This window comes from Mus musculus, chromosome 1 (assembly GCF_000001635.26).
Source record: "Mus musculus strain C57BL/6J chromosome 1, GRCm38.p6 C57BL/6J".
NCBI classification, from domain to species: Eukaryota; Metazoa; Chordata; class Mammalia; order Rodentia; family Muridae; genus Mus; species Mus musculus.
In genome coordinates, this window is record NC_000067.6 from 74,785,572 (window position 1) to 74,810,764 (window position 25,193).

The 25,193-nt window shown below is 52.5% G+C and overlaps 1 protein-coding gene and 1 long non-coding RNA gene across 4 annotated transcripts; one reads left to right on the plus strand and one right to left on the minus strand.

Moving 5' to 3' along the window:
• Positions 1 to 879: 879 nt before the first annotated feature.
• On the minus strand, positions 880 to 9,508 carry Gm32099. Of its 3 annotated transcripts, none has more exons than XR_373528.3 (5): positions 9,337 to 9,508; positions 8,698 to 8,800; positions 7,604 to 7,708; positions 6,725 to 6,795; positions 880 to 1,672 (listed from the first exon to the last, which is right to left on the minus strand). It is a non-coding gene; the product is annotated as a predicted gene, 32099 (long non-coding RNA). The 3 variants fall into 3 exon arrangements; XR_373530.3 differs by having other exon boundaries at positions 8,698 to 8,818; positions 9,330 to 9,508; XR_865547.2 differs by lacking the exon at positions 7,604 to 7,708.
• Wnt10a (wingless-type MMTV integration site family, member 10A) lies at positions 6,448 to 18,605 on the plus strand. The gene is made up of 4 exons (NM_009518.2): positions 6,448 to 6,712; positions 7,792 to 8,054; positions 14,962 to 15,341; positions 17,552 to 18,605. The coding sequence occupies exons 1-4, from the start codon at positions 6,600 to 6,602 to the stop codon at positions 18,047 to 18,049; spliced, it is 1,254 nt and encodes a 417-aa protein (NP_033544.1). The 5' UTR covers positions 6,448 to 6,599; the 3' UTR covers positions 18,050 to 18,605.
• Positions 18,606 to 25,193: the final 6,588 nt, after the last annotated feature.

The following is a 25,193-nucleotide window of genomic DNA, read 5'->3' on the forward strand; positions in this document are numbered from 1 at the left end:
AGAAAACAGACTCTTGATATATATATATATATATATATATATATATATATATATATATATATATACATATACGTAATATATACACATTTATATGAATAAATAAGTAAGTAAATTTATAGTAACTTCAAAAGACAACATCTAGTTTGTCTTCTGGCCCCTATTTGTATACACAGGCACACTATGTAGACTGCCCAACATAGTGTTTTTAATCACACTCAGAGGAAACAAGTCTGTCCAGGGTCTTGTTTGGTGTCCACACTGGTTTTTGTTTGTTTCTTTGTTTGTTTGTTTGTTTGTTTGTTTTATTTTAACCTGGTTACCCTCAGGAAGATGATTGCGTAGTTCTGGGTTCTCCAGAGCTGGGTTTATGCCCACATCTCCAACCCAAGAGCATAGGGTACACAGCCCAACTGTGGAATATTCCTCCAGTGCAAATGTTGCATTTGGGGGATGAGTCTTCCCCTCCAGCTAAGCAGGAAAAGATACCAGCTTTTGGTTCAGATAATTGGGTTTGAAGCTGGGGTCATAGAGGACGAGGACAGTGTGGCTTGTTTCTCTACCTGTGGGGGTTCGATCTATTTCTGTTAGAAACATTGCTCTGTAGCTATAGCAACAACCTCAAAGTAACTACTCAGTACTGTCTTTTGGACAGCTATGCATCAGAACTCATCTCGGTGGTTCTGTCCATAGGGAATCGTATGTGCAGAGTGGCTGGGTCATCCTGCTAGAAGATGTGCAGGCCTAGGGGGTTCTTAAGGTTTTGTTCCCATGCCTAAGGACTCAGTACTTCTCCAAAATCTCTTCTCCCTGCGGCTGTGTTGGGCTTTCTCCCAGCATGATGGCCTGAAGGCAGAAAGGACTTCAAGAAAAGAGAGTATGTCAAGCCTCGGGCAGGTTTCTTTGCCTTCTGAGAGTCCAGCCATGGAAGCTACATAGTATCACTGTCACTATCTCTTGGCTGGAGCAGGTTACAGAGTCAGGCAACATTTACAGAGGGGAAGTAGACTGTCTAGCAGTGGGAGGAGTGGCAAAGGATTTGCAGCCATCTTGACCCACCCCACACCTTTGGAGAAATGTTTGGAGGATTTATTTTTCTTGAGATATGAAAAACACTTAGCATGGCATTTGACACATAAATTATGCCAATTTTATGTTTCACGAAGATCGGTTACTGTGAGGGAGATAGAGAGCTGTTGTACTGGGTAGCTCAGACTGCAAATGAAGATGTTTAGCTTTCAGACTGGCTAAAAGGAAGTACAGAATTTAGTCTGAATTCAGCCACAGCTGAGTTGAATACACAGACTTAAGTGATATCATTATCTCTCTCTGATAATGATAGATGTCTCTCCTCCACCCCCTCTGTCCATCTTCTTGTTCCTTAGTCCTTATCCCCCTATGTCTGTGACTGACATTTCAGGTCACTGTTTGTCTACCATCCTCTTCTCTCCCCTCGTACATTTTCTCTATGTAACAGCTTTGTGTCTATGTGCTTAGGACTGATTTTTTTTTTCTTTTAAAGAAAGGAGGGGTGTTATGGGGCTGGAGAAATTGCTCAATGGTTAAGGGCACTGTTGCTCTTCCAGAGGACCCAGGTTCAACTCCCAGTATCCATGTGGTGACTCACAGCCATTCTTGACTCCAGCTCCAGAGGATCCGGCATCATGTTTTGGCTCTGTAGGCACCAAACATACACATGGTGCTCAAGCATACATCCAGGCAAAACAAGCAGGCACATAAAAAGATAAATGTACTTTTTAAAGCCTCCTCAATTGTAGTCCCAAGAAAGATATGGATGAATTCAGTCTGCTCATTTGTTCATCCCTGAACCAGTAATCCTGCCCAGTAAGACATGCTGCTATGACAGATTGGCAAACTCCTAACACCACAGAGAATGGGGATACAGAGTTCATCAAATAGAATCGAGGAAGGGAACCTCAGGACAGACAAGTGGCGGCTTCTAGTCTATTCATCTACTCTGATGGTGCCCCTCTAACCACTGGATCATCTATTTGGGCTGGGCCCCCAAGCATCATGGTAGGCATGGGATGTCAGGCTGGGAAGATGGAAGAGGCTTTCTTGTGGTTTCCTTCCTGTCTCTCCTGGCTCTCTTCCATCAGATGCCTGAGCTTCAGGGTACCCTCAATAAAGAATTTGAACTCAGAGCCTCCTAACTGAAGCAGACTCTAACATTTCAAGAGAGAGATTAGAAAAGGCAGCTCTGGGGGTGGGTGGGGTTTATAGTCACAAGTCTGTATTCCCCAGTGTTGGGGTGCTGCTCTGCCTCTTCTCTCCTCTCCTCCCTTCCTTCCCCTCCCTTCCCCTTCCTTCCCTGTCCCCAGTGCAGACCCTAAGCCTAGATAGAGCTGGCTGTGCAAGTCACCCAGGAGCTAACAACAGGGCCTGACCAGCCCAGCGCGTTTATCAATCTCGTGTACTTCTCAAATAGACCACCAGAGGGCGTCCAGGATCCAACTTCTCTATTAGAGAGCTGCAGGATGTCTGGGGAATTCAAGAGCAGGAAGCCCCAGTGGTAGGACTAAGGGGAAGCCTAGAGACCCACGGACAGCTTGGGTCAAGCCGATAGGGTTCAGGCTGTCTGAGACCTCTAGGCTGTCCAGACATAGGACTGGGATGATCCTGGAAGGGTGTTCTGAGGCGAGATGATGTTGAATCCTTTGCGAAGCCAGAAAAGCAGAGACCAGGGCAAATGATAAAAACCGACATCACTCCAGGCAGTTCAAAAGGAAGGTAAAATGTAGTTTTGTTTTGATTTTTAAGCCTTGAGCAAGTCAGCTAAGCAGCAAACCCGTTTGCCTCATTCGGTGATAGTACACTGCTGGCTACAGTCTTGGCAGGAGGTGTGTTAGAGAGAGGGTTTCTCTGTGTGGCCCTGAATGTACTGGAACTAGTTCTGTAGTTCTCAAACTCAGAGATCCGCCTGCCTCTGCTTCCCTGGTACAGTGATTAAAGGTGTGTGCCATCATGCCCACTCGCCATCGGCCTTTAAATTGCTAGTCACACAGCAGTGATCCACCTTTTGCTACCAAGTCTGGGTACTCCCTAACTTGAGGTGTGATAATCCTGAACAGGAGGCATGGCTGGAGGTCACGAGCCTGTTCCTCTTTAAGCATGGAGATGGCTCTGTGCCCCTGCACTGCTGTCTAAGAATGAAGAGACGGTGCTCATCAGGGCCCACTGGCTTCCCCTTCTCTAGCTTCCCAGATGCTCAGCCCCAGGCACAGGCAAGGTCCCCTGCTGGCTGAGGGGCGAGGGACATGTGGAACTTGAGCAAAGGGGAAGAAGACAGAGGCACCCCAGATGTGTGTGTGTGTTTGCATCAGGAAAAGGCAGAACACAGGCAGATAGATGGATTAGGAGGCTGAGTGGAGCACCTAGGATGAGTCTGAGGCCACGTGCTCCCAGCTCATCTCCCTTTACCTTTGATAGCCACGCCTTAGGGATCTGGGGACACGGAAGCAGTGAGCTATTTCTCCTTACCTTGCTGAGGAAGGGACACCAGAGAGGAGGGTCCCTTGTCCATCTAGAGCATCTCCCCTTTTTCTTCACCAAGACCAACTTCTTTTCCAGCTGAGCATCAAGACAGAGCAGGACTGGACTGGGCTAGGCTGGAGCTGTGAGGGTCCCACCTGTTCTCACCCCGTGTCTCCCACCCCCCCGCCCTCCCTTCCAGGAGACCTCCCCCATAGCTGCCACAGCTGGAACCATTCTCCAGCTGCCTTTCATCCTGCTAGCTTCCCACCCCCACCCCCAGTGGCCCCTGTAATTGTGGTCTCTGGCAGGCTGCTGCGGGGGCTGGGGCTGGGGCTGGGCTGAGGGCCAGGGCCCAGGGCAGGTCTGAGGTAGAGACTGCAGGCTGCTGGTGCTGGTAGAGGCTAGGCTATGCTATGGGTCATTCAGGTTAGGGTCCCAGATACTTGTCTTTAGGTTTCATCTACACATAGGCCAAAATTGGCCACTCACACATTTGGGCATTGCTAGGTCTCATGCTCTTGGCCCAGACCCAGGACGGGTGCATAGGCTATAGGCATCAATATTTACCTTCAAGAGCTTTCAAAGGTGGGGGACTCTTTCTTTCTCCCCTGCACTTGTGTGTTTCATGAATGGTGTGGATCCTACAGGTCCTATAGCAGAGACCCTTACTCTCCTTCCCCAGAAGGAGGCCAAAAGGAGAAACAAACAGATGCTCTGTCAGGTCATCAGCAAAGGTAGTGTCCCCTAAACATTTGGGAGATGGATGTGAATGCCAAGCCCTGATCCAGTGCCTTGGACTCTAGAGTCGGTCTCCCCACAACAGCCTACCCCAGCAGATACATATGCTGCTTCGAGGGCAGACAACACTAAGGTGATTGGGCACTAGATGTGGACAGGGATGTCTGTACTTCAAGTATGGCTTCCTTGCCTAGGTTGGGAGGGGGTCTATTTCCAATCTATTCTGGGCCTTGGTTTCAGACAATCAGAATTTGGTTCACCAGCCTGCAGATGCTGCATATCCCAGGCTTGTGCCTCCCTCCCACGTGACCCCACTGTAGTGTCAAGTGGTCCCTGTTCCTGTGGGCACCACCACGATGGGGAGAGTTAGGAGGACAGAGGGTGGCTAGGGTCAAACAAGGCTCTGCTGACACAGGCTGCTTCCTGCCCCTGGCTGTTTTCCTGCTATCCAGCTAGACTGCTCCCTCATTGTCCCACCCCAACCCCCAGCAGCCCCAAGCTCTTAATTCCTGACAGCTGCCTTCTATGGCTGCCGGCAGAGATGGGGGAAGGAGGGAGAGTGTGTCATCAGCCTGCAGCCCTTCAGGCCACCCCCACCACCTGACAATCTGGGGGCAAGAAAAGCACCTCCCCTCCAATTCTCCAAGGAGGGTCAATTCCTGGAATGGGCTCCTTTTGTCTTGGAGCCCATAGGCTATGGCAATTCTGTTCTTAAGCCAAAAGGGGCTCTCTTCAGATAGAGGGAGCTGTGGGACATGAGGTCCGTGGGTTTGTATAATAGTAGACCCGTGCCCATTTCACAGAGGATAATGCCTAGGACACAGCAGGAGTCAGACTCACTGTCAGGACCCAGATTAGAACCAGAACCAGAAGGCAGAGCCTCTGATTCTCAGACCCTTTCTCTGGTCCCAGACACTCTCTACATTGAGCAGGGGTCTAGAGTTCAACCAGGAGGGTGAGAGAAGAAAAGAAGGGACCCTAGAGGACCAATCAGACAGCCCATGTAAGACCAGTACCAGATCAGGTCATGTCTCAAAGCACCCCTGGGCAATAGCACGCTGTTTTCAGTGTAGGGGACACAGCTGGTGTGGAGAGGGTCAGGACAACTAATCCAGGTTAGCTCTCTGGCTAATTTGCTGTTAGATCTTATGTAAGCCATGAGCCTCTCTAGGCCTCTGTGTTTTCTTGGGAAGTAAAAGGGGGGCAGTGAGTAAAATGTTCTGACTTCAAACTTCTGTACTAGAATGGTCTCTAATCCCTGCTCCCAGCTAGAGCCACCCTCAAGGCACCTAGGTCACAAAAGTCATTTACTAGCTACCTGACCCTTTTGCTTTTGGTAGCCCACTGAGGTGGGCTCCATTACTTATTTCATGAAGGGACAGAAGCTGCCTCTCAAAGCACCTGTGGAAGGTCACCTTGCAAAGCAGGGAGGAAGCCGGAGGCTGCCAAATCCCCTTCTGGGACCTCCACACACACCTGTCTGTCTCTCTTGGCAAACTGGGGGAAGTCCCTCCTGAAGCAGAGTAGGCAAAACGGAGGGGCTGGCCTCTCCCCTCCAGACCCGCAGGTGTGTGCTGGGGTGGGTTGGGACACTCCCCTGCAGCTGTGTCTCAGCTTCAGTGAAGCACACACAACTCGGGTTAACACACAGACCAGTGCCCAACATCTCACAGTACATGGTGCCAATAGCCAAGATGCCAGTACCTCTCCTTCCTTCACCCTCTGCATGCGTTCCCCTCCCCCCTCTCCAGCAAACACGGCGCGCCAGTCCAAAGCGGACTCAGTGGCCTCGGGGACGGGAGCATGCCACCTCCTGTGGTGACGTCACTTGGGGTAGAACCCTTAGACACTACATGGGGGGGGGGGGGTACAGAACTCCCGAGCCAGGACAGTCACTCACTCTTCAGGCGGTGGGGCTGGGCCAGACAGTACCGCCCCCACCGCGCCCGCCTCGCACACCCTCGGAAGCGCAGGCTCGCAGCGCGGCGCTGGGGTGGGGGGTTGCGCCCCAGAACTTCGGCCTCCAGTCCCCAGCCCGCTGCACCTCCTTACCCTCTAGAGGCCCCCTCCCCCTTACCCTCTAGAGGCACCAGGAGTTGTCGCAAGGGGCCCTTGGGAAATTCCCTGGACCCCTGTGCCAGGAGGTGCCCGGTTCGCCCGCTCCCCATCCACCCCCCCGAGGGCGGTGCCCGGGGGCGCTGCCCCATGGAGCGGGGAGGCGGGCGCCGTCTGCTGCGGGAGCTGTGACCTGAGTAGGAGCTGTGTGTCGCAGCCGCCCCACCCCTGCCGATCATGCGCCGGCGACCCTGGTTCGCCAGTCCCACTGGGCTGTGAGCCCCCCACTCCTGGCCTGTCACGGCCCGCGCGCCATGGGCAGCGCCCACCCTCGCCCCTGGCTGCGGCTCCCACAAGGGCCCCAGCCGCGGCCTGAGTTCTGGGCGCTCCTGTTCTTCCTACTGCTGCTGGCTGCCGCTGTGCCCAGGTGAGCTCTCACCTCATGCTCCGCCCTCTTGGAGAGCTAGGACCCCCCAGGCCCGCTCCGGTGCTCTTGCTGGGGAAGGGACCCTGGAATGAACGGGAGAAAGGGTCACAGAAAAGTGCTGGTGTCCAATCAAAGATAGTGAGCTACCTCCAAGGAAGAGGTTGGACTGGTGACAGGATATGGGCAATCCAGGGAGATAGGGAAGTGCCCAGGTGAGTTATAGCAGCTAGGTCGGGAGATGGGTATTGGGGGAATAAGTGTCAATTAAGGTTTCTCCCCCCCTTAGGGCAATGCACCCCTATTCCAAGAATAAGTTGAAACTACCTCATTCCACCTTGCAGATAACCCCGGATGGGAGCAAGATCAGAGGGGTTGGAGGGGGTTTCCGCATCTCAGGTGGGGTCAAGCGAGAGACTGCCTCTAAAAGGCCGTGTGTGTGTGTGTGTGTGTGTGTGTGTGTGTGTGTGTGTGTGTGTGTGTGTCTGTGTGTCTGTGTGTGTGTGTGTCTGTCTGTGTGTGTGTGTGTGTGTGTGTGTCTGTGTCTGTGTCTGTGTGTGTCTGTGTGTGTTTGTGTGTGTCTGTGTCTGGTGTAAGCTGGGCTAGGTAACCAGCAGTTTGAATAAATACATGTGTGCCTATGAGAGCCTATGGGCCAAGATATGTTAGAGCAAGCATGTGTGTGAATGTGCCTGAGTGTGTGTATTTATAACTGTCTGAGGAAGTGTGTAAGTGCTAAGTGCTCTGGGTCTCTGCTCCCACCATTATGTGTGCAGGAGTATGCCTGAAGAAATGCCAGTTGCTGAAACATAGCTTTGGAGCAGGCTCCTGGGCGCCCTTTGAGGCATCTGTGTCTGGGGAGGAACTTCTAAAATACTGAGTACATACATTTACCTCCGTGGGTGTGCAGCTGGGTGGGTTGTATTGGAATGGATGGGGAGAGGCATAGATTCTTGGCCCAACTGTAAGAACCAGGGTTGGGGGAAGAGTGATTACGGCCTGTGGGACAGAATGTGTGTTATTAAACAGGCCCTCACAGACTCCCACAAAATGCTTATCCACTCCACCCCATATGCCTGCAGGTCAGCACCCAACGACATCCTGGGCCTCCGCCTACCCCCAGAGCCCGTGCTCAACGCCAACACAGTGTGCCTGACATTGCCCGGCCTGAGCCGGCGGCAGATGGAGGTGTGTGTGCGTCACCCTGACGTGGCCGCCTCTGCTATCCAGGGCATCCAGATCGCCATCCATGAGTGCCAGCATCAGTTCCGGGACCAGCGCTGGAACTGCTCCAGCCTGGAGACTCGGAACAAAGTCCCCTACGAGAGCCCCATCTTCAGCCGAGGTAGCTGCCCCTGTCCTTCCCCCCACCCCCATCCCAAACTTGCTAGCTATCCCCCATGAACTCTCAGGATGGTATCTCTAAGACTCCTGCATCTGCCAGCCATGTTGCTTTCTGGTCTCAGAAAAGTATCCCGAGTGGGGTCAGAATCATTGGCCAGAAGCACCTCTAAGTGAGGGTGACAGGTTCCATGCCTGAGAACTAGAGTGTTAAGACCCCTTCTCCTCTTCCTCAATTTATCTTTTACTTAGAAAGCGACCTTAATGTTGGAGAGCCTGGGGTGTGTGTGTGGGGGGGGGGGGAGTGTAGAGAACGGGTGTCTGTGTGTGAGACCTTCCAGTCACTGTCACTCGAGGCAAGTAGGAAAGCCTCCTCCTGCCAGTCTGGGGGCAAGAAAGGCAGGCGAATGGCCTGGACTCTGGCAGAGGCAGAGTTTTTCTCACTGCCCCCCAAGCCCCTTCTGAATCAGATACTGGGTGTGTGCCTGCAGGCCTAACAGCCTCATCAGGCCCTGTTTTCCTCCAGTGCTCAGAGGCACCTTGTCCTCCCTCCCCAACCTGATGACCCAGGCCCTCCTCGATAGTCCCTAGAATGGCCAAGCTGTGTGTGGCAGGTAGTTTTGTCCTTTGCCTCAACTCCGACTCACCTAGCTGAGGCCTTGAGGCAGGTGGGGGTGGGGGCAAGATGGGTATCAGTTTCTTCTCTCATCTGCTCGTCAGGACAGCGTGGGGACTTGGTAGCCCAGGCTCCTTAGGGTCAGAGAGATTCTAGTTGGTAGAGAACAAGGGGCATAGGCATAGCTTCTCGGCTCCTGCGGGGAGCCAGGCTTTAATGTACCCAAACTTCAGAAAGAACGTAGTCAGGTTTTCTTCCCCTTTCAGTAAGACCCGTGCTTGAACCCCTAGGGCCCCCAAGTCAGGGGCCACCTCAGTCTCCCCCACACCCCCCTCTGCTCAATCCCAGGCCGCTGCCCCGCCCCTGCGCGCTCCCTCCTGCCTCCCCCGCGCGCCTCGGGCGCTGTTTCTACCCGGCCGAGCCCAGCCCGACGCGTGTGGCGGCATGCAGCCGCGAACTAATCCCTGCGGGCCGCGGCAGACTGCTCCGTGCCGCTCTCTGAGAGCACCTCCTCCCTTCTTGTCCCCGCTCTAGCGTCCCTCCCGCCCCGCACAGTGATATCACCCCCTCTTGTCAGCTGGGGGGGGGGGGATACCGAAAGCGATCCCTTGTCCTCAGGGGATCAATTCCCTCTGCAGGACATCACCCACCCCCACCACTCACCCCTTACCAGCCGCGCTGCTCTGCTCCCTGACACCCAGTGGCAGACAGGCCTCAGCATCTTCCAGGCTCCGGCTGGACCAGGCCAGTGCTCACCGCCTCCAAACCACCCTCGCCACCCTCGGGTTGCTAGGTCACCTACGCTCCCCACAGATGCATTTCTTCCTGGACTTCTGCTTCAGCTTCTGCACACTGAGGGGCTCCAGCGGGCCATTTGCCACAGCCAGAAAGCCGAGCCAGTGCTAACTCTTCAGTCCTCTCCTTAGTCCCCCCCTCCAGTACCCCCACCACGAATCCTGCTGATCTCTCTATCATGAATCCAGGCATCCTGATGGGGTCCCCAATCAGGCCGCTGCTACCTGGTGAAAGACCTGGGGTCTTTGAAGGTTAGGGGCAAGTTTGAAGCGGTGGAGCCACGCGGGTTTGGCACAGGGCCAGGTGCTATGGGTTCACCTGCAGTTTAATAAGCCTGAGGTGAGCTGGGGGGACGGTGGGGAGAGAGGTTAGGGGTGGAGGGGGAGACTTGCCAGGGCTAGCCAGGGCGGGGTGGAACCCAGTACTGAGAGGGAGGCGGGACTGAGGCTCCTGGACTCAGCCAGCGGGGGGGGGGGGGCGGGGGGGGCGGGTTCCTTCCCTAGGCCTAGGAACCCTGCCCTACCTCAGTGACTTCTGCTCCCCCCTCCATCCGTTGCAACACCTCATTTCTACCTCTCCTTCCTCAGTGGGGAAGGCTCTGGGCTTTTGGAAAGACAATTGCTATTCTCCCAACCCCGTTTTCCTTAAGCTACCACTGAGCCTGTCTTCATCTCTAGCTAGGTCCATCCTCCTGGCTCATTTCCTAGTTCATTTTGGTCCTCTTCTCCAGGATCAACTTAATTTGAATCCCACCAGCCATCTCTTGGTGGAGACTAGCCCCCTGGCTATCTGGATCCTTCCTTTATCTCATCCAGATCATTGTGGAGCCTATTGACCTGGCTCTACACACACACACACACACACACACACACACACACCAGTATACTACTATCAGGAGCTGACCCCTCTGATCCAGGCTAAGAAGGAGGTTTTTTTTTTTTTTGTTTGTTTGTTTTTTTTTTTTAATCCATTCTGCCATTATTAATTTCAGGGACTGTTGAGGGTGAATGTGGGCTCCTTAGGCTTTTCTATGGCACCAATGTTACTCCAACACTATCCTCCTGAAAACTTCCCAAAGATAGGTTGAACTGGACAGATGGGTCTGAGGAAGAAAGGAGGGTAAAGGGTACTGAAGGGGACAAACCCAGGAATATAACCAGGCCAGAGAGAGGTGCTGTGGACCAGAGGGAACTGTGGAGGACAGGCACAGGCAGGAGTCTCCAAGAGGCTTGACAGAGTCAGGGAGGAAAAGTTGTGAGAGGGCCCTAAAATGATGCTATCCTCTTTGCCCATCCCCCGAAGCCAACAATGAGCTGGTGTCAAGGGCCCTGATACCCTCAGCATCTTGTACTATGAACCCAGACCAGACAGGAGATGAACAGAGAACTCCCTCCACCTGTCCCTTAGGAGGCTGGACAAGGAGATTTGAGGAAGGAGGTCCAGGGGGATGGGCTTAAGTCCTGGTTTGGCAGGAATGAGAGATCTGAGAGACAAGACAGAGAGGGAGGGTGTATTCCATTCACAAAGCTTGACCAGGGAGCTGCCACTGTTAGGTGCTGCTGGCCCTAAAGGCCCAGCCACATTGGAATGGGTGGAAAGAAGGGGCCTGTGGTCCTGCGGCAAGCCAGGCTCCCTGACCTCTACAGCAGCTAGGGAGCCACCTACAATGTCCTGCTCTTTCTTCCCATTGTTTTAGAGACTTGGTTGTAGTCTAGTTTGAGACAGGGGTTTTAAGAGCAGGCATCCAGGGGTTGGGGATTTAGACTGGGAAACTGAGGCACAGATAATCCTATTTCAGTCTATCATCTAAAGCCTTTGTAGTCTGATGGTGTCTCAATAAATTAGCAAACTGTATTAAGCATTAAGTAAGTTTGTTGGGCATTTTACTAAGACATGGTATCATGTTTCGGGGTCCTTAAATGGTCCTCACTTTCTAGGTCCTATTAGTATCTTTATAAATGAAGTGAAGAAAGGTTGGAGCCAGGACTCCATGCAGTTCACTTGCTGTTAAAGCTTCTGCCCAATCCACTCCTATCCTGCCTTCCAAACTACAAGGCCAATAGGAATGTCACCATGTTTCTAGAGGTGACCTGGAGCAATGCATATGTGCTGCAAATACTCCAAGAAGTGAAGCCCACATACCTAGGTTTGTGTGAACAAACTCTGTATCTTGGCTAAGTGTTTCCCACATACACACAACTCTCTGTTTCTCTGTCTCTCTGTCTCTCTCTGTCTCTCTCTCTGTCTCTCTCTGTGTCTCTCTCTGTCTCTCTGTCTCTCTCTCTGTCTCTCTGTCTCTCTCTCTCTCCTGTCCTCTCTCTTGCTCTCCCAAGCTTAGGAGCATGCATAGATTATTTGTAAGGAGTGAATGGCAACCAGACCTCTATTCTTTACCCCTCCTTCTTTGACTTGAATGGGCAGAGCTTAAGCTGCTCTGGCCAGTCCTGGTTCCCACTGGCCCCTAAATCATCTCCCCTTCATCCTCCCGTCTTCCAAGCTTACTCCCCCGCCCCCTTCCTGGCTGCTGGCTGGCTGTGGCCTATAGTAGCAGCTGACTCCACTTAGATGCTGGCAGTCTCTGTCCCAGATCAAAGGCAGGGCGGCTAATTGTGCATCTTAACAAGCCCCCCCCCCCTGCTCTGGGCAGCCCAGCTGGCCATGGCCCCACCCTTCTCCCCCTCCAGCTGGCCAGATGGCACTGTGCCTGCATCTGCCCCAGACAGTTGGGGCCAAGACCGAAACTGGGGCCCTGAATGGGAGCTGAGGCAGACCCAGTGGGCGGGTGGGGCTTCTCTGAGCATGGATGCTCAGAGCAGAGAGTGACCACGTATGTCTTGGTCACCTGTACATGCAGCACCTGTGACAGCTGTCAGAAACATGGAGTGGTGTAGGGAAGGTATCTTGAGCTTCGTGGGGTATAGAGTTCTCCAAGGTTGTGAGTTATGTTTTTCCTGATTCTTCCATGCCTGCCTTAACCATGACAAAACCTTGAAGATGTAGTTGCCCCCAATACTGCTTTAAACTTGATGCCAAGGATGTACAGAGTCATAGGAACTGGAAGTTGGGATATCTGGGTCTCTTCCTCAGCAGGAGAATTCTATTGGAGCCCATATCCCTCAGCAGAAAGTTGCTGGTCCAGGGTTGGAAGAACCAGGTGGGGTCTCAGCTCCATAACCCTTGTGACTTTGGGGTTTTCCAGTTTGTAGTGTGTGTGTGTGTGTGTGTGTGTGTGTGTGTGTGTGTGTGTCTGTCTGTCTGTCTGTCTGTCTGTCTGTCTTTGGAGGTCTGAGTATTGCCACGTGTCCTAAAGCAGACAGGCTGATGGCTGGTAGCAATAGGAGACATGCTTAGAGCTCTACAGATAAAAGGCAGGGATAAATGCAGGGTGCACGTCCTGGAGTTTTGGGTCTACCCTTTAGCCTTAGGCTCCACCAGCTCACAGCAGTTTCTGCTCCCCTGAAGCCTGTGCCAAGTTCCAGCATCCTCTTTGAAGGCTACAGATCAATCTTTATCCCCTCCCAGCTGGTCCTAGCGAGGCTCCTGTTACCAGGAAGTCAGGAGCTAGAACTAGAAGATGAAGAGGGAGAAACTGCTTCATAGGCTCCTGCTAATCCAAATGTTTTGTTTTAAACATAGGTCGTGAGCTGCTAGCCTTTGCCTTTGAACGGGATGAAACAAAAATGATGTAAAAAGAAAATGTGGCAGAATTGAATGAGATCAGACAGCAAGAACAATTTCTCAATGACAAGCAGTGTTTGTGTAGCGCTTATAATGAATAAGACAATGTTCCAAGTGCTTTGCATTTAATAACTCTTTCAATCCTTGAAATAACAACTGGCTAGATGATGATAACACTTGCTTGCAGAGAAGGAAACTGAGGCACAAAGAGATTAATTCTCTTGGCCAAGATCATAGAGTTATTTACAGCTGGCCAATAGAAGAGCCAAGATCTGAAACCCTGGCAATATGAAAACAAAAATCAGTTCTTAAGTGCTAGCGAGCCCATGGGATCATTATTATACTTTGGGCAAGAAGAGGAGATTTCGCTTTGTGATGCAGCTGGGTGAAGCTTAGAGTAGGAAGGGCTAGGGATTTGGTTCTATCCAGGCCCAGATAGATAACTCTCTAGAACCTGTAAGGCCTCTGAGAACGTGCCCTCCTAGTCTTTGATGCTGGGGTGGGAGGATCCTGCCAATTCCTCTGAATCTCTGATATTCTTCAAGGTCATCACTCTCCTGCCACAAGGGTCTATGGCACAAGTAGATTCTTCCTTTTGTGTGTGTGTAGGGTTGGGGTGGGGTGGGGTGGGGATGGGAGCTGTTCTTTCTGGCTTCCCTCATTGTCTGTCCTCTCCAGGGTCTAGAGACTTGTTTTGAGCTAGTCCTTTCTCAGTGGAGGATTAGCAAGAGGTAGCCTGCAGGTCTGAGAGCTGGACCACCTATTTGAGTAGGCCTATCCTGGTACAGGTCCAGGGCCATCGTGGAGAAGGCTCAGGCTGGTGTGCCCAAAAGGAGAGCAGTATAAACAGGCACTGAGCCAGGCTAGCACATCCCAGGGCCCTTGAGTGTCTCAATCAAAGAGAGAGTTCTTTTGCCCTCTAAGCCTCTAATGAAAAGCAGACTCTCCCTTCCCACTCAGTTTGCAGCCCTACGGACATGCCAGATGACTCTTAGGACACTGGGTTCACTTGCACCACCCTTCAGGTGTTTCCAGTAGACTAAGACAGGACATAGACAGGATGGCTGGGGTAGGAGAGGGTACTCACTCGTCCTGTCTGTCAACCAGGATAAAAACCATCAGGGAGGGAGGGTTCCAGGCTGTGTTTAAAGTGAGCATACAACAGCCCATTTTCTGGAGTAGGGTACATTAAGGGCAGATGGTCTGGTCTTATCTCCCTGCCCACTGGAGTCTCCTGCAGTCTGGAATTTCATCACTTGTCATTCATTCTTTTGGTTAAACTTCACTCTCTTTCTCCAGGCTATTTTAAAATCGCAGATATCACCCTGGAAAGGTAATAGATTAAGTGCCTGATCTGAAAAAGAATGTGTTTGCCAGGCACTTTCTGCCCTGGAGAGATCTAGACATACAAATTCCAAACTTGCAGAAGAGGTGTTAATGAAAAAGGGAAGGGGGTGTAATTCCACCCCCTCCTCTGCCCACCCCCTTCCTGCCCCAGACTCAATCTCACAGCATGCTGGTAAGCCATCTGCTGGACTATATCCCTAACCTACTGTAATGACCAAGTTTTTCTGGTGTCTCGCCACAGCTTTTCTTTTTCCTTAATGATCTATTCTCTTTATTTTGTGTGCATTGTTATTTTGCTCGCATGTATGTCTGTGTGAGGGTGTCAGATACCGAGGAAACTAAAGTTCAGGTAGTTGCAAGCTGCACAGGTGTTAGCTGCCATGTGGGTGTCAGGAATTGAAAGCACGACTTTAGAAGAGCAGCCAGTGCTCTTAGCTCTTAGCCGCTGAGCCATCTCTCCAACCCCTTGCCACAGGTTTTCGAGAGAGTGCTTTCGCCTACGCCATAGCAGCTGCCGGGGTGGTGCACGCAGTGTCCAACGCGTGCGCTCTGGGTAAACTGAAGGCTTGCGGTTGCGACGCCTCCAGACGTGGGGACGAAGAAGCTTTCCGTCGGAAGCTGCACCGCTTGCAGCTGGACGCGCTGCAGCGCGGAAAGGGCTTGAGCCACGGGGTCCCTGAACACCCGGCCATACTTCCTGCCAGCCCAGGTCTGCAGGACTCCTGGGAGTGGGGTGGCTGCAGTCCGGATGTGGGCTTCGGAGAACGCTTCTCTAAGGACTTTCTGGACTCCCGAGAGCCTCACAGAGACATCCATGCTCGAATGAGACTCCACAACAACCGTGTGGGCCGGCAGGTGAGAGTCACGGCCACGCCCCCCGCCCCACTGCGGAGGTGGAGGGGGGGGGCTCGGCATCCACTTGGGTAGCTCCCCCTTCTATTTCCCCAGCCCAGTAACCTCACACTCCTCTCCTAATTCAGCTTGCAAGAACGCTGTGGGCAGCTAAGCTGAACACTGCAGTGGGCCTGGGGAGCGGGGTTGTAACAGCTTTTAGAGGGCATATCCTACTCCAGGACAACTTGCTTCTCTATTTTCTCTGATGACCAGCAGAGAAAGGAGTAGGCTGTCAATCAGGACCAGGGTTAATACAGCCTCCTTCCCTGTGAAGTCAGAACTTTGAACAAGATCATCCATCACATACCCCAGCTCTCAGTTTCATGGCTAGGAGCCTGAGAGCACCTTAGGAGGGCATTCCCGCAGACTAAGGACCAATATTCTAGTTTCCTACCTTCTTTTTTCCTTTTTCTGGACCACCCATACTACCTTAAAGTGCAAAAGAAACACCACTACTAATACATATATTCACAGACACATAAACACAGAGGAAGGAAAGAAATAGTTGGTTGAATTTTTTTTTATTTTTATTTTTATTTTTTTTTATTTTTTTTATTTTTGGTTTTTCGAGACAGGGTTTCTCTGTGTAGCCCTGGCTGTCCTGGAGCTCACTTTGTAGACCAGGCTGGCCTCGAACTCAGAAATCCGCCTGCCTCTGCCTCCCGAGTGCTGGGATTATAGTTGGTTGAATTTATCAAACCTTACTGTTTAGGCATTTGTCCTGAGCTCTCAGCCTACTTATGCGTACCTATGATGTCAACACGCCTAATAACCATGTGCTCAGATGTGGAAAGCAAGGCACTGGGATGACTGGCAGAGAGGCAGGCTCCATCCCCAGCCAATGGAGCTGTATTTCAGCACTTTCCTGGCAGTTGGCACTCATTCCTCCTCTCATCCTCCCCTGTCTGCCCGCTCAGCCCAGTTCTTGGGCTTCCTCGTCTATGCTCTTTCCCCTTTGGCCTCTTAGTCCACTCCAGCTCATCTTTGTTCTCCGCAGCTGATTCAGCAATTCCCATCTTGACTTAGAGTGAGGGGGAATTGAAGCATGGGTTTAGCCTCCGGTCCTATCCAGCTCCCACCCAGTCAGGTCCTGTGCATAGGACTCCTTTCCCAAGCTCCTGATACCAACCCCAGCCCAGACCAAAAGTGCCTCCTCCTTGTCCTTGTTAAACTGGTTAATTAATGGCTGCAGCCTGTGGGAAGCAGATGTTCTGGGGCTGTTGGTGTGTGGGGGGGGGAGTTGGAGTGGGGTGATGGAGTAGGGGGGTTCCCACGTGGTGTTGACACCACAGGCCACACATACAGGCTGTACAGCCCCCTAAAACCCAACACAGTGAGTTTTCTCACTTATGACCTTCTTAACCAGGTTTGGAGGCCCCAGAGCCTTGCCTTCCTTAAGAACCTTGTTTTTCCATTTCTTTTGAAATGGGGGTGGGTAGATGGGGGTGGTTGGAGAAAGTGGACAAATTCCAGTTGGGGAGGGGGTGCCTGGTGAGGGTAACACTAAGGGGTTCTATGGGAGGAGAACAAGTTGAATACTGGGTGAGTGGCAAGCAGGCTTCCCTTAGAGACCTTGGACTCATCTGCTCCCATAGGGGTGACAATTTGGCTGTCTAGGTTCTGGTCTGCATTTGGGGAATCCTTGGCACCTGTTGTCACTCAGTATGAACAGAGTAAGCTCCAGTTGGTATAATAGGACAGGACTTTCTGTCCTTTCCCCTTTTCAACTCCCTGCAAAGACCCATTGGGTACAACTGGGGATGGTGGTGGTGGGCTTTCTCACTCACTGCCTGGAGGGAGGCCAAAGTCTTTGGGGTTGGGATGTAGGGGAGAAGGCACCTCCCCGCTCCAGGGAAAGGAGAGGGAGTTTCCCCGAAGATTTGGGATCTTCAGGGCTCAGGAAGCAAGAGCCCCCAGGCCCAAGGGCCCCCACGCAGTTAGTTGCTAGAAAGGCTTGCAAGGGAGAAAGGAGCTGGAAGGAGGGAATTCCCCCGGGGGCCTAGCCGGATAGGAAGTGGTAAAAGGGAGGGCTGCAGAAGAAGTTCTGAGCCCCAGCTTCAGACCTCGGTGTTTGCTTCTGTACAATGGGAGCCGATTTCCAGCCACTGTGGCCGGAGGAGGGCTGGAACACCGGATGCCTTCCTCATCTCTCTCCGTGCCTCCCTCTGCAGGCGGTGATGGAGAACATGCGGCGTAAGTGCAAATGCCACGGCACCTCAGGCAGCTGCCAGCTCAAGACCTGCTGGCAGGTGACGCCTGAGTTCCGCACAGTAGGGGCGCTGCTGCGCAACCGCTTCCACCGCGCCACGCTCATCCGGCCGCACAACCGCAACGGTGGCCAGCTGGAGCCCGGCCCCGCGGGAGCACCCTCGCCAGCACCGGGCACTCCAGGGCTGCGCCGCAGGGCCAGCCACTCCGACCTGGTCTACTTTGAGAAATCTCCCGACTTCTGTGAGCGCGAGCCGCGCCTGGACTCGGCAGGCACTGTGGGCCGCCTGTGCAATAAGAGCAGCACGGGTCCCGATGGCTGCGGCAGCATGTGCTGTGGCCGCGGCCACAACATTCTGCGCCAGACGCGCAGCGAGCGCTGCCACTGCCGGTTCCACTGGTGCTGCTTCGTGGTCTGCGAAGAATGCCGCATCACCGAGTGGGTCAGCGTCTGCAAGTGAGCAGACCCAAGCTCCTCTGGGTCTCAAGAATGGTTGTCCTCTTGGTGCCTGGCTTCTGCCGCTAGCGGATCTGAGCCAGGCAGCAAGCAGCAGCCTTGGCTCCTGAGAGAGGTGGTTGGCTCTTACAGCCCCGAGGGTCTACAATCACCAGACAGTCCAGATCTGATTGACATTCCTCCGCTCACCTCTGTAGGTTCCCCTCTTTCTGTTCCTAGCTCAGACAGCTGGGGGTGATAGTGGAGACTGTTCCACACCCTAGGACAGGTCACCAAAGCAGCCCAGCCTGGCATGCCTACCTCCTGTCATCTCTTCTTCCCTTCCCCAGGAGTGATAGGCAATGCACTGAAGCTGATGGGCACCGGGGAAGAAAACTAAAAGGCAGAAATGGCCGTCATCGGGCTGAAGTGACTCTAAGGGCTCCAGACCTCTGCTCCTGTCTTTCACTTAACAGATATTTATTTTTGCGCTCTCTTTGAGACACTCTCTGGGGAAAAAGAAGCTCCGGAGTCTACAGGCTGATTAAGGGACATGGACAATAAACCAGTAAACACACAAACAAGGTTATTCCAGGCAATGTTATGGGTTATGGGGAAAATTAATCAGGACCCCTTGTATACTTTGATTTGTGGGAAATAGAGCCCTTCCCCCTTCCCGCTAAAACTGTCAGCCAGGAAGACTTCTGAATTGTGATAGACAAGCTGTGACCTGCAGGGTGAGAGAGAGCCATAGGGAGGTGGGGAAGGGCTTTCCAGACCCATAACTCTGAGGGGAGAGAGACCTACACTTGCTGAAGGATCAGCAGAGCAGCTTCTGTGTTTGGAGTATAAAACTCAAGGGCTGATCAGAGCGACCAGAGGATGGGGTAGCCATAAGAACTGGGTTTTATTAAAGAGGAATCTGCAGAGACTCTTAAGCAGACACCAGTTGTGCTCTGGTTCCCACACGAGTGGGGGTCTGGCCAAAAGGATGATAGTCAGAAAGAACGTTATGGTTATGGGGACCACGGCTAATACCTAGCTGAGGCCTGAGCTTGGATGACAGCAGTAGGGATGTCTAGAAGGACCCAGAGATCCAGAGTCCTCAGTGCCAGAATTCTAACCGCCCACTTTGTACCTGAGCCCTTTGCCACAAGCCAGGACGAGTGGCTGTGCCCAGCAGCAACCGATGGCAGAGACAGGAGGCACTCTGAGGGAAGCAATCCCGGGCAAGACTCAGCTCAACCCAGCCAGCGCCCCAGGGAGCAGGTGGGGCCAGGAGGTGCGGCTGGGAATAGGGTGGTGGCAGACTCACCGTCTGGAGCTGGGCTCTGGAGTCTAGGCAGGAAAGCTAGGGGTGCATAGGAAGCCATCCTGAGCCCCTCATTCCCCCAGAGCCTCAGCTGAAGATGTCAGTTAGCAGGTGAACACCCCCCCCCCCACCATCTTAGGTTCTTATGTTTCTACTAGGACGCTTGTATTCCCTGTGGTTCAAGCCTGATGACTTTCTAGAACAGAGCCCCCAGGATCTGATTTACACAGGTTTATCTACCTCATCCAGGCCTATTGCTCAGCTCCTTCACTTAATAGATGTCTCCATGTATCGCCTAGTGGCATCCATCTTGATAAACCAAGCTCAGACCGAGTCTTGTTCCAAAGGCCAGTTTGCACAGAGACCCAACCCCCACCCAACGTTTCCTTGCTCCTATCCCTTGAGGGGGTGACTCTGAAACCATACATCTCTGTTTGCTCTCCAGATGGAAGACTGGACCCACTTGCTCTCAGCTCCCTGCTGGGTGACTGTGGCATTTTAGTAGCCCCTGGGCAAGCCCAAGGTGTAGGGCTCTCTCCAGTTCTGTCACCTCAGTAGAGACTTGGGTTTGTCTCCCCACCCCACCCCCCAAACAGTCCCACAGGCAGGTGGGTGAGAGTCTCCGAGGGGAGGGAGGAGGGGTAGGCAGGAACAGACAGACACACCTGCCTCATTCCTTTCCTCTTGTTCATCCTGGAGAGAACTCTAGGGGCCGGGTTCCCCCCTTCTTCCCTCCCATCCTAGGGAGGAAGAGGTATGCTGGGGGATTGGAGGGTAAAAGGAGAGCCCCGCCCCTAGCAGCACTCACTACTGCATTAGCTTTGACCTCCTCTGCCTTTCAGAGCTTGGGGAAGTGAGTTATAGGATGGAGTTTGGGAATAAGGAGGAAATTGCACACTGCCGAATATGCTACCTAGGGTGGAGTGGGGGCAGGGGACTGGACACTGAGCCTCAATGGGACTCCAGTGGTCAGAATCAGTGGTCTGATATATGCTAGTGTGACCTGTAAAGTTGGGAAAGGGACAAAGTTATTGTTTCCCTAAGCCACCACCACACAGCCTCCCTGATCTGGACCACAAGGCTGGGCCCCATAATAGCAGAGTGGTCTATGGGAGGCCTTACAAGAAGGAAAAGATGATGCAGGTGGGAGGGTGGGTGCTGTGCTTAGGCACACTGGCTGGAGCCTACAGCGGGAACAACCTACTGGTCGGAAACAACAATGGGATCATGAATTTAATGCAAGTTTAGGGCGAAGGTGGGCTGGAGAGCTCGGAAGTCACCCGCCATGAAAATTGGAATGGGAACAGAAAGTGACCAGGGATCCTTCCAAGGAAGAAAAGACCTCCCTGGTTCCTGTGCACTTTCGACCCGAGGGACATTAGATTATTTTTTTCAAAGGCAGAACTGAGGTCTAATGTCGGGAAAGGAGGGAGGTAGGAACTAACAGCAAATGGGGCCATGTACTGATGGACGCAGTGCTGGGGTTAGAGGTCAGGGAGAAACGGCTGGAATGGGATGAGGACCCAGGCATCTGGCTTTCCAGCCGCCAGGGGGCTTAAAGGGGCAGGGCATTCAGTGGTAGGCTTGCCAGCTGTAGAGTTCCTGGGCGAGAAGCAAGGTCAAGGCCATCATTCCGGAGGTCCTTCTATCTTTCTCTGAATTAATGCTCCCCCAGCTCGCCTCCGGTAGGGGGCCTTCCACCCTGGAGAGTGGCCAGGCTCCAATCGCAGCCCCCCTCCTCCCTTCCCACCCCCCCTCTCATGTGGTTGCCGGCAGCTGCCTGCGGTCGCCCCATCCCTTGTGCTCAAGGCACGGGGACTTTCCAACAGGGGAAAAAATGACTTAATGAGAGTGGGAGCCGGGGGCGGGAGGGACAGGTCCCTGTAATCACAGCTCCACTGTGGGGCCTGCGTACCTCCCGGTCCTTCCCAGCTTCCTGCTGTCAGCGCCCGCCTTGGGTTCTGCTGGGGGAGGGGGACAGGCTGGCGACAGGGAGATCCCTGTTCAGGTGCTAGGTTCTCTGGGGCCCTTAGACTGCCTTTTCTTTCTGAAAAGGCTTGAGTTGCTTGAGGACAGAACCTGGGGCACCCCAGAATCCCTCTCTGGATCCTGTCCAGAGCGAATTAGAAGAGTAAGGGGTACCGGAGAGAATCCTTTGCTGTTTCGAGACTGCGCACTCCGCAACGCCCCCGGTTGCCGTGGCAACCAGGGCAGCCGAGGTGTGTCCGCGGGCCTGGGAGATGTGTGTCCTCCCCCCCCCCCTTGCCTTTACACGCCGCCCGCAGGGCCAGGCCCCGCTGCTGTGGTGCGCGGGGGTGGGGGTGTGCCGTTACCATGGCAAGGGTGAGCCAGAAGGGCACATTCTTCCCCAGGGTGGGAGCGCCCTGGGGACATGAGAAGGGGGGTGACGGGGGCGGCAGAAAGGGGAGCAGAGGATGGTCAGAACAAGGGAGGAGTCTCGGACAAGATGAACCAGGGTTTCTGAGGTTGGGGTGGGGAGTTTGGAATCTGTCCTCTCCCCTACTCCAGCTCTTCTGAGGTGTCCTCCTCCTGCTGTTGAACCCTTCTTGGGGTTCAAAGCCCCGAGGCCTCTGTTTCCAAGGAAGGAGCTTCCAATAATCAACCAAACCCCACTTGGCTATTCCTGGTCGGGCCTGTGGAGCTAAGAGACCTGTCCCACTCCACTCCCAGTAGCACTGAAGCCCAGACTTCTAGCCATTGCCCTGCAATTAAGCCCCCCGCCCGCCTCTGTGCCACCCGCCCAGCCTCCGCCTGGCCCAGTCCGCTGCCAATTACAGCTTTGCACAGCAGGGTTGTCTTGGAGACCCCGGGAATCCTGGGAGTAGGGAACAGCAGGCACATCAAGAGGATGAGATCCTGGGGGTGTCCTTGACCCCAGGGTCCTCATCTGAAACGTCAGGCTACACCCGCGCGCGCACGTGTGCGTGTGTGTGTGTGTTGCAACGTCTGGGATCCAAGGCTGTGTGTACTCAAAAAGTTCAAGGCCCCTGCGGCCTATTCTCTTTTCCACCGCAGGCTGCCGCGTGGGTCTCTCCTGGCCCCACGCCCTGACCAATGGACCCAGCTTGGTTTTGCTGAGCCAACCACAGGGCAGCCGCCAGCTTGTAACTGATGTTTTGTGGAAGACACAAAACGGCGCCCTCTTTGGGCATAAGGGTTCCCTCTTTCTGTCCAGCAAAGGAAAACAATCAGGGAGTATGCATAGAATCCATTGGAGCGTTCTGCCACCACCCTGTCCCCTGCCGTTCTTTCTCTCTCTATCCCGCGGGCTAGTCTGCAGGGGCTCCAGTAAAGCTTCGCGCCTCCCGCAGTCCAGCTTCTCACATCTGGTTGGCAGCTGGGAACCGCCCACCATAAACTACTGAGGACATGGCGCCCTCTGTTGGTGAGGATTGGAGAAGCATCAGCTTTCGGGCCTGTGCTGTGCGCTTCTGCGCAGTGTCCAGGGTTTCTGCTCATGATGCATGGGTCTCGGATTCCACTCATTCCTTTGCCTGCTGGAAACCCAACACATTCTGACTCGCGTCGCTCCAAAAATCCTGCCATGCAGGCTCTTTGCTTTCTGCCCGACACGATCTCACTGACCCTCTGTTCTGCCTGTGTGTGTGCCTAAAACCCAGCCCAGTGACCTAGCTTCTCTGAACCTCACAAGGTGGCAAGCTCTGACTTCAGGATGTGAGACCTGTCTTTCCACGCCCCACGATTACTCCCCACCCCCAGCCTTCCCGAGCTTACTGTAAAAGTCCTAAATTTAACGGCATATTTGTTCAATGGAATTCCTTGCTCTGTCCTTTAAATGAAGTAGTTGAAGTCTATTTAGCGGCTGATTCAGTAATTTAGTATTTGCTCTACACTGGGGAAGGGTACCTTAACAAAAAATAGCACGAGACAGGGTCTCCCTTTAATGTAAGAAATCGGACAGGCATCCAAGAGCTGAATTATTTCGGTTGAGGGATTATAGGTGGTTTAAAATTTGTTCACCGTCTATCAGCAGTTTTCATTTGTTTAAAATGAGCCTATTTGACTTTGTCATCGTAATGATTCCATACGTGAATATTTTGGTCCAAAAGTGGGCATCACACTATTTTTTTTTGAAAAGGTTTAAAACACTCTCGAGAAGGAGGCAGTTAGATATCTATGTGTTTGCGGCTAGCCTAGTCTAAATATCTAGTTCTAGCCCAGCCAAGGCTACATAGAGAACCTTATTTTAAAAAACAGAGGTGTATAACAACTGTATGTGTAATGGCCCACAGAGGCCAGAAGAGGGCGTCGGTCCCCTGAAACTGGAGTCGGAGGCAGCTGTTAACTGCAGCAACGTGAGTGCTGGACCTAAGCCCAGATCTTGGAAGAGAAGCTCTTGCTCCTAACCACCAGCTCCACACTGTGTTATTACTTCTGGTCAGCCCTAAAAAAAAAAAATACATACACGCAACACTCAATGGACTCGGTTATATTTATACGTTTATCCTCGCACCTGTCTTTCTGTCTCTCTGTGTCTCTGCCTCTGTCTGCCCCAGCCACCCTTCCTATAGATCTGAATATGGTACTCTCAGCTATCTCTCCAGCACCATGTCTTCCTGAAGTGTAAATCAGCCCCAATTACACGGCCTCCTTTATAAAAGTTGCCGTAGTCATGGTTCCTCTTTACGGGAATAAAAAATAAGACAGTCCTTAAGTCTGATGTCTCCACTGTTGTCTGTGGGTGACAGAATAATCATTTTCCTCTATGAAGATGTTGTCACAAGGAGCAACACAGAAAACTGGTTAAAGGCCTCATGCTTTCTTCTTGTTCTTCAGTCTACTCACTCTTCGCACCGTGTGCATCTGCTGCCTTCTCTCGTGACACTTTATGTGTTTTTGGACATCCTCTGGCCTGGTTTTCCTCTCACTCTTCTCTGTCTCAGGGATGGTTTACTCTTCTCTGCTTGCTTGCACTCCAGATACTGGGGACTGAATTCACAAATACTAGGCAAGGATCTACCACTGAGCTACACGGCCAGCCCTATGTTTGCCTTTGGAAACCGATAGAAAGATACAGAAAGGTTAGACTAGTTGTACAGAGAACACACGCCTTTGTTGAACCACATGAGTAAGTTGCAGATGTAACCCTGTTGTTATCCCTAGTGCTTTAGGACATGAGTTCTTCAAATAGACATTCTCCTTCTAACACGGCATGATGCTCTCAATCAGGAAGCTTGCCTCGTAGTACCAATGCAGCCCGATTGACACCAATGCTTGTCAGACTTTCGTCATTTGGGCCAGTGCTGTCTTTTGTAACAAAAGGCTCCAGCTTTGAATTATTCACCCCATTGGATTCTGTCTTTCCATCTGACACAATTACAATGCTTTACTTTCACACCCGGGACAATTGAGAAGATTACAGACCGGTTGCATTGTAGAACATTCCTCCATGTGGATTTGTCTGCTGTTTCTTCATGATTAGATGTGGGTTATGCATCTTTGGCAACAATACTACAGATGTTAAATCTTTCCCTCATTGCCCTATTATTTATTCTGATGCTTAAAATTCCCTCGAGTTGCTCCAGCTGCCAAGCTAGTTTCTGTCTCTGTGAATTTACTGAGTACTTCCTTATTTTATGGCTTAGTATTTTCTCCACCCCAGCCTCAACACCAGTCATTTTGACAAGCAACCTTTTTTTTTGTTTGTTTGTTTTCCTCTTGATGGAAGATTAAATGTGGAAACTGATATTGCATTCTAGATAAGCTCACTGTTCTTGGGGTACCACTGCCTCCAGAACTCCCAGTGGACAGTAATAGGAAATACGTTTTATCCTATAAACAGCTATCTTTGTGCTGGTCAGTCTCTCATCTCTCC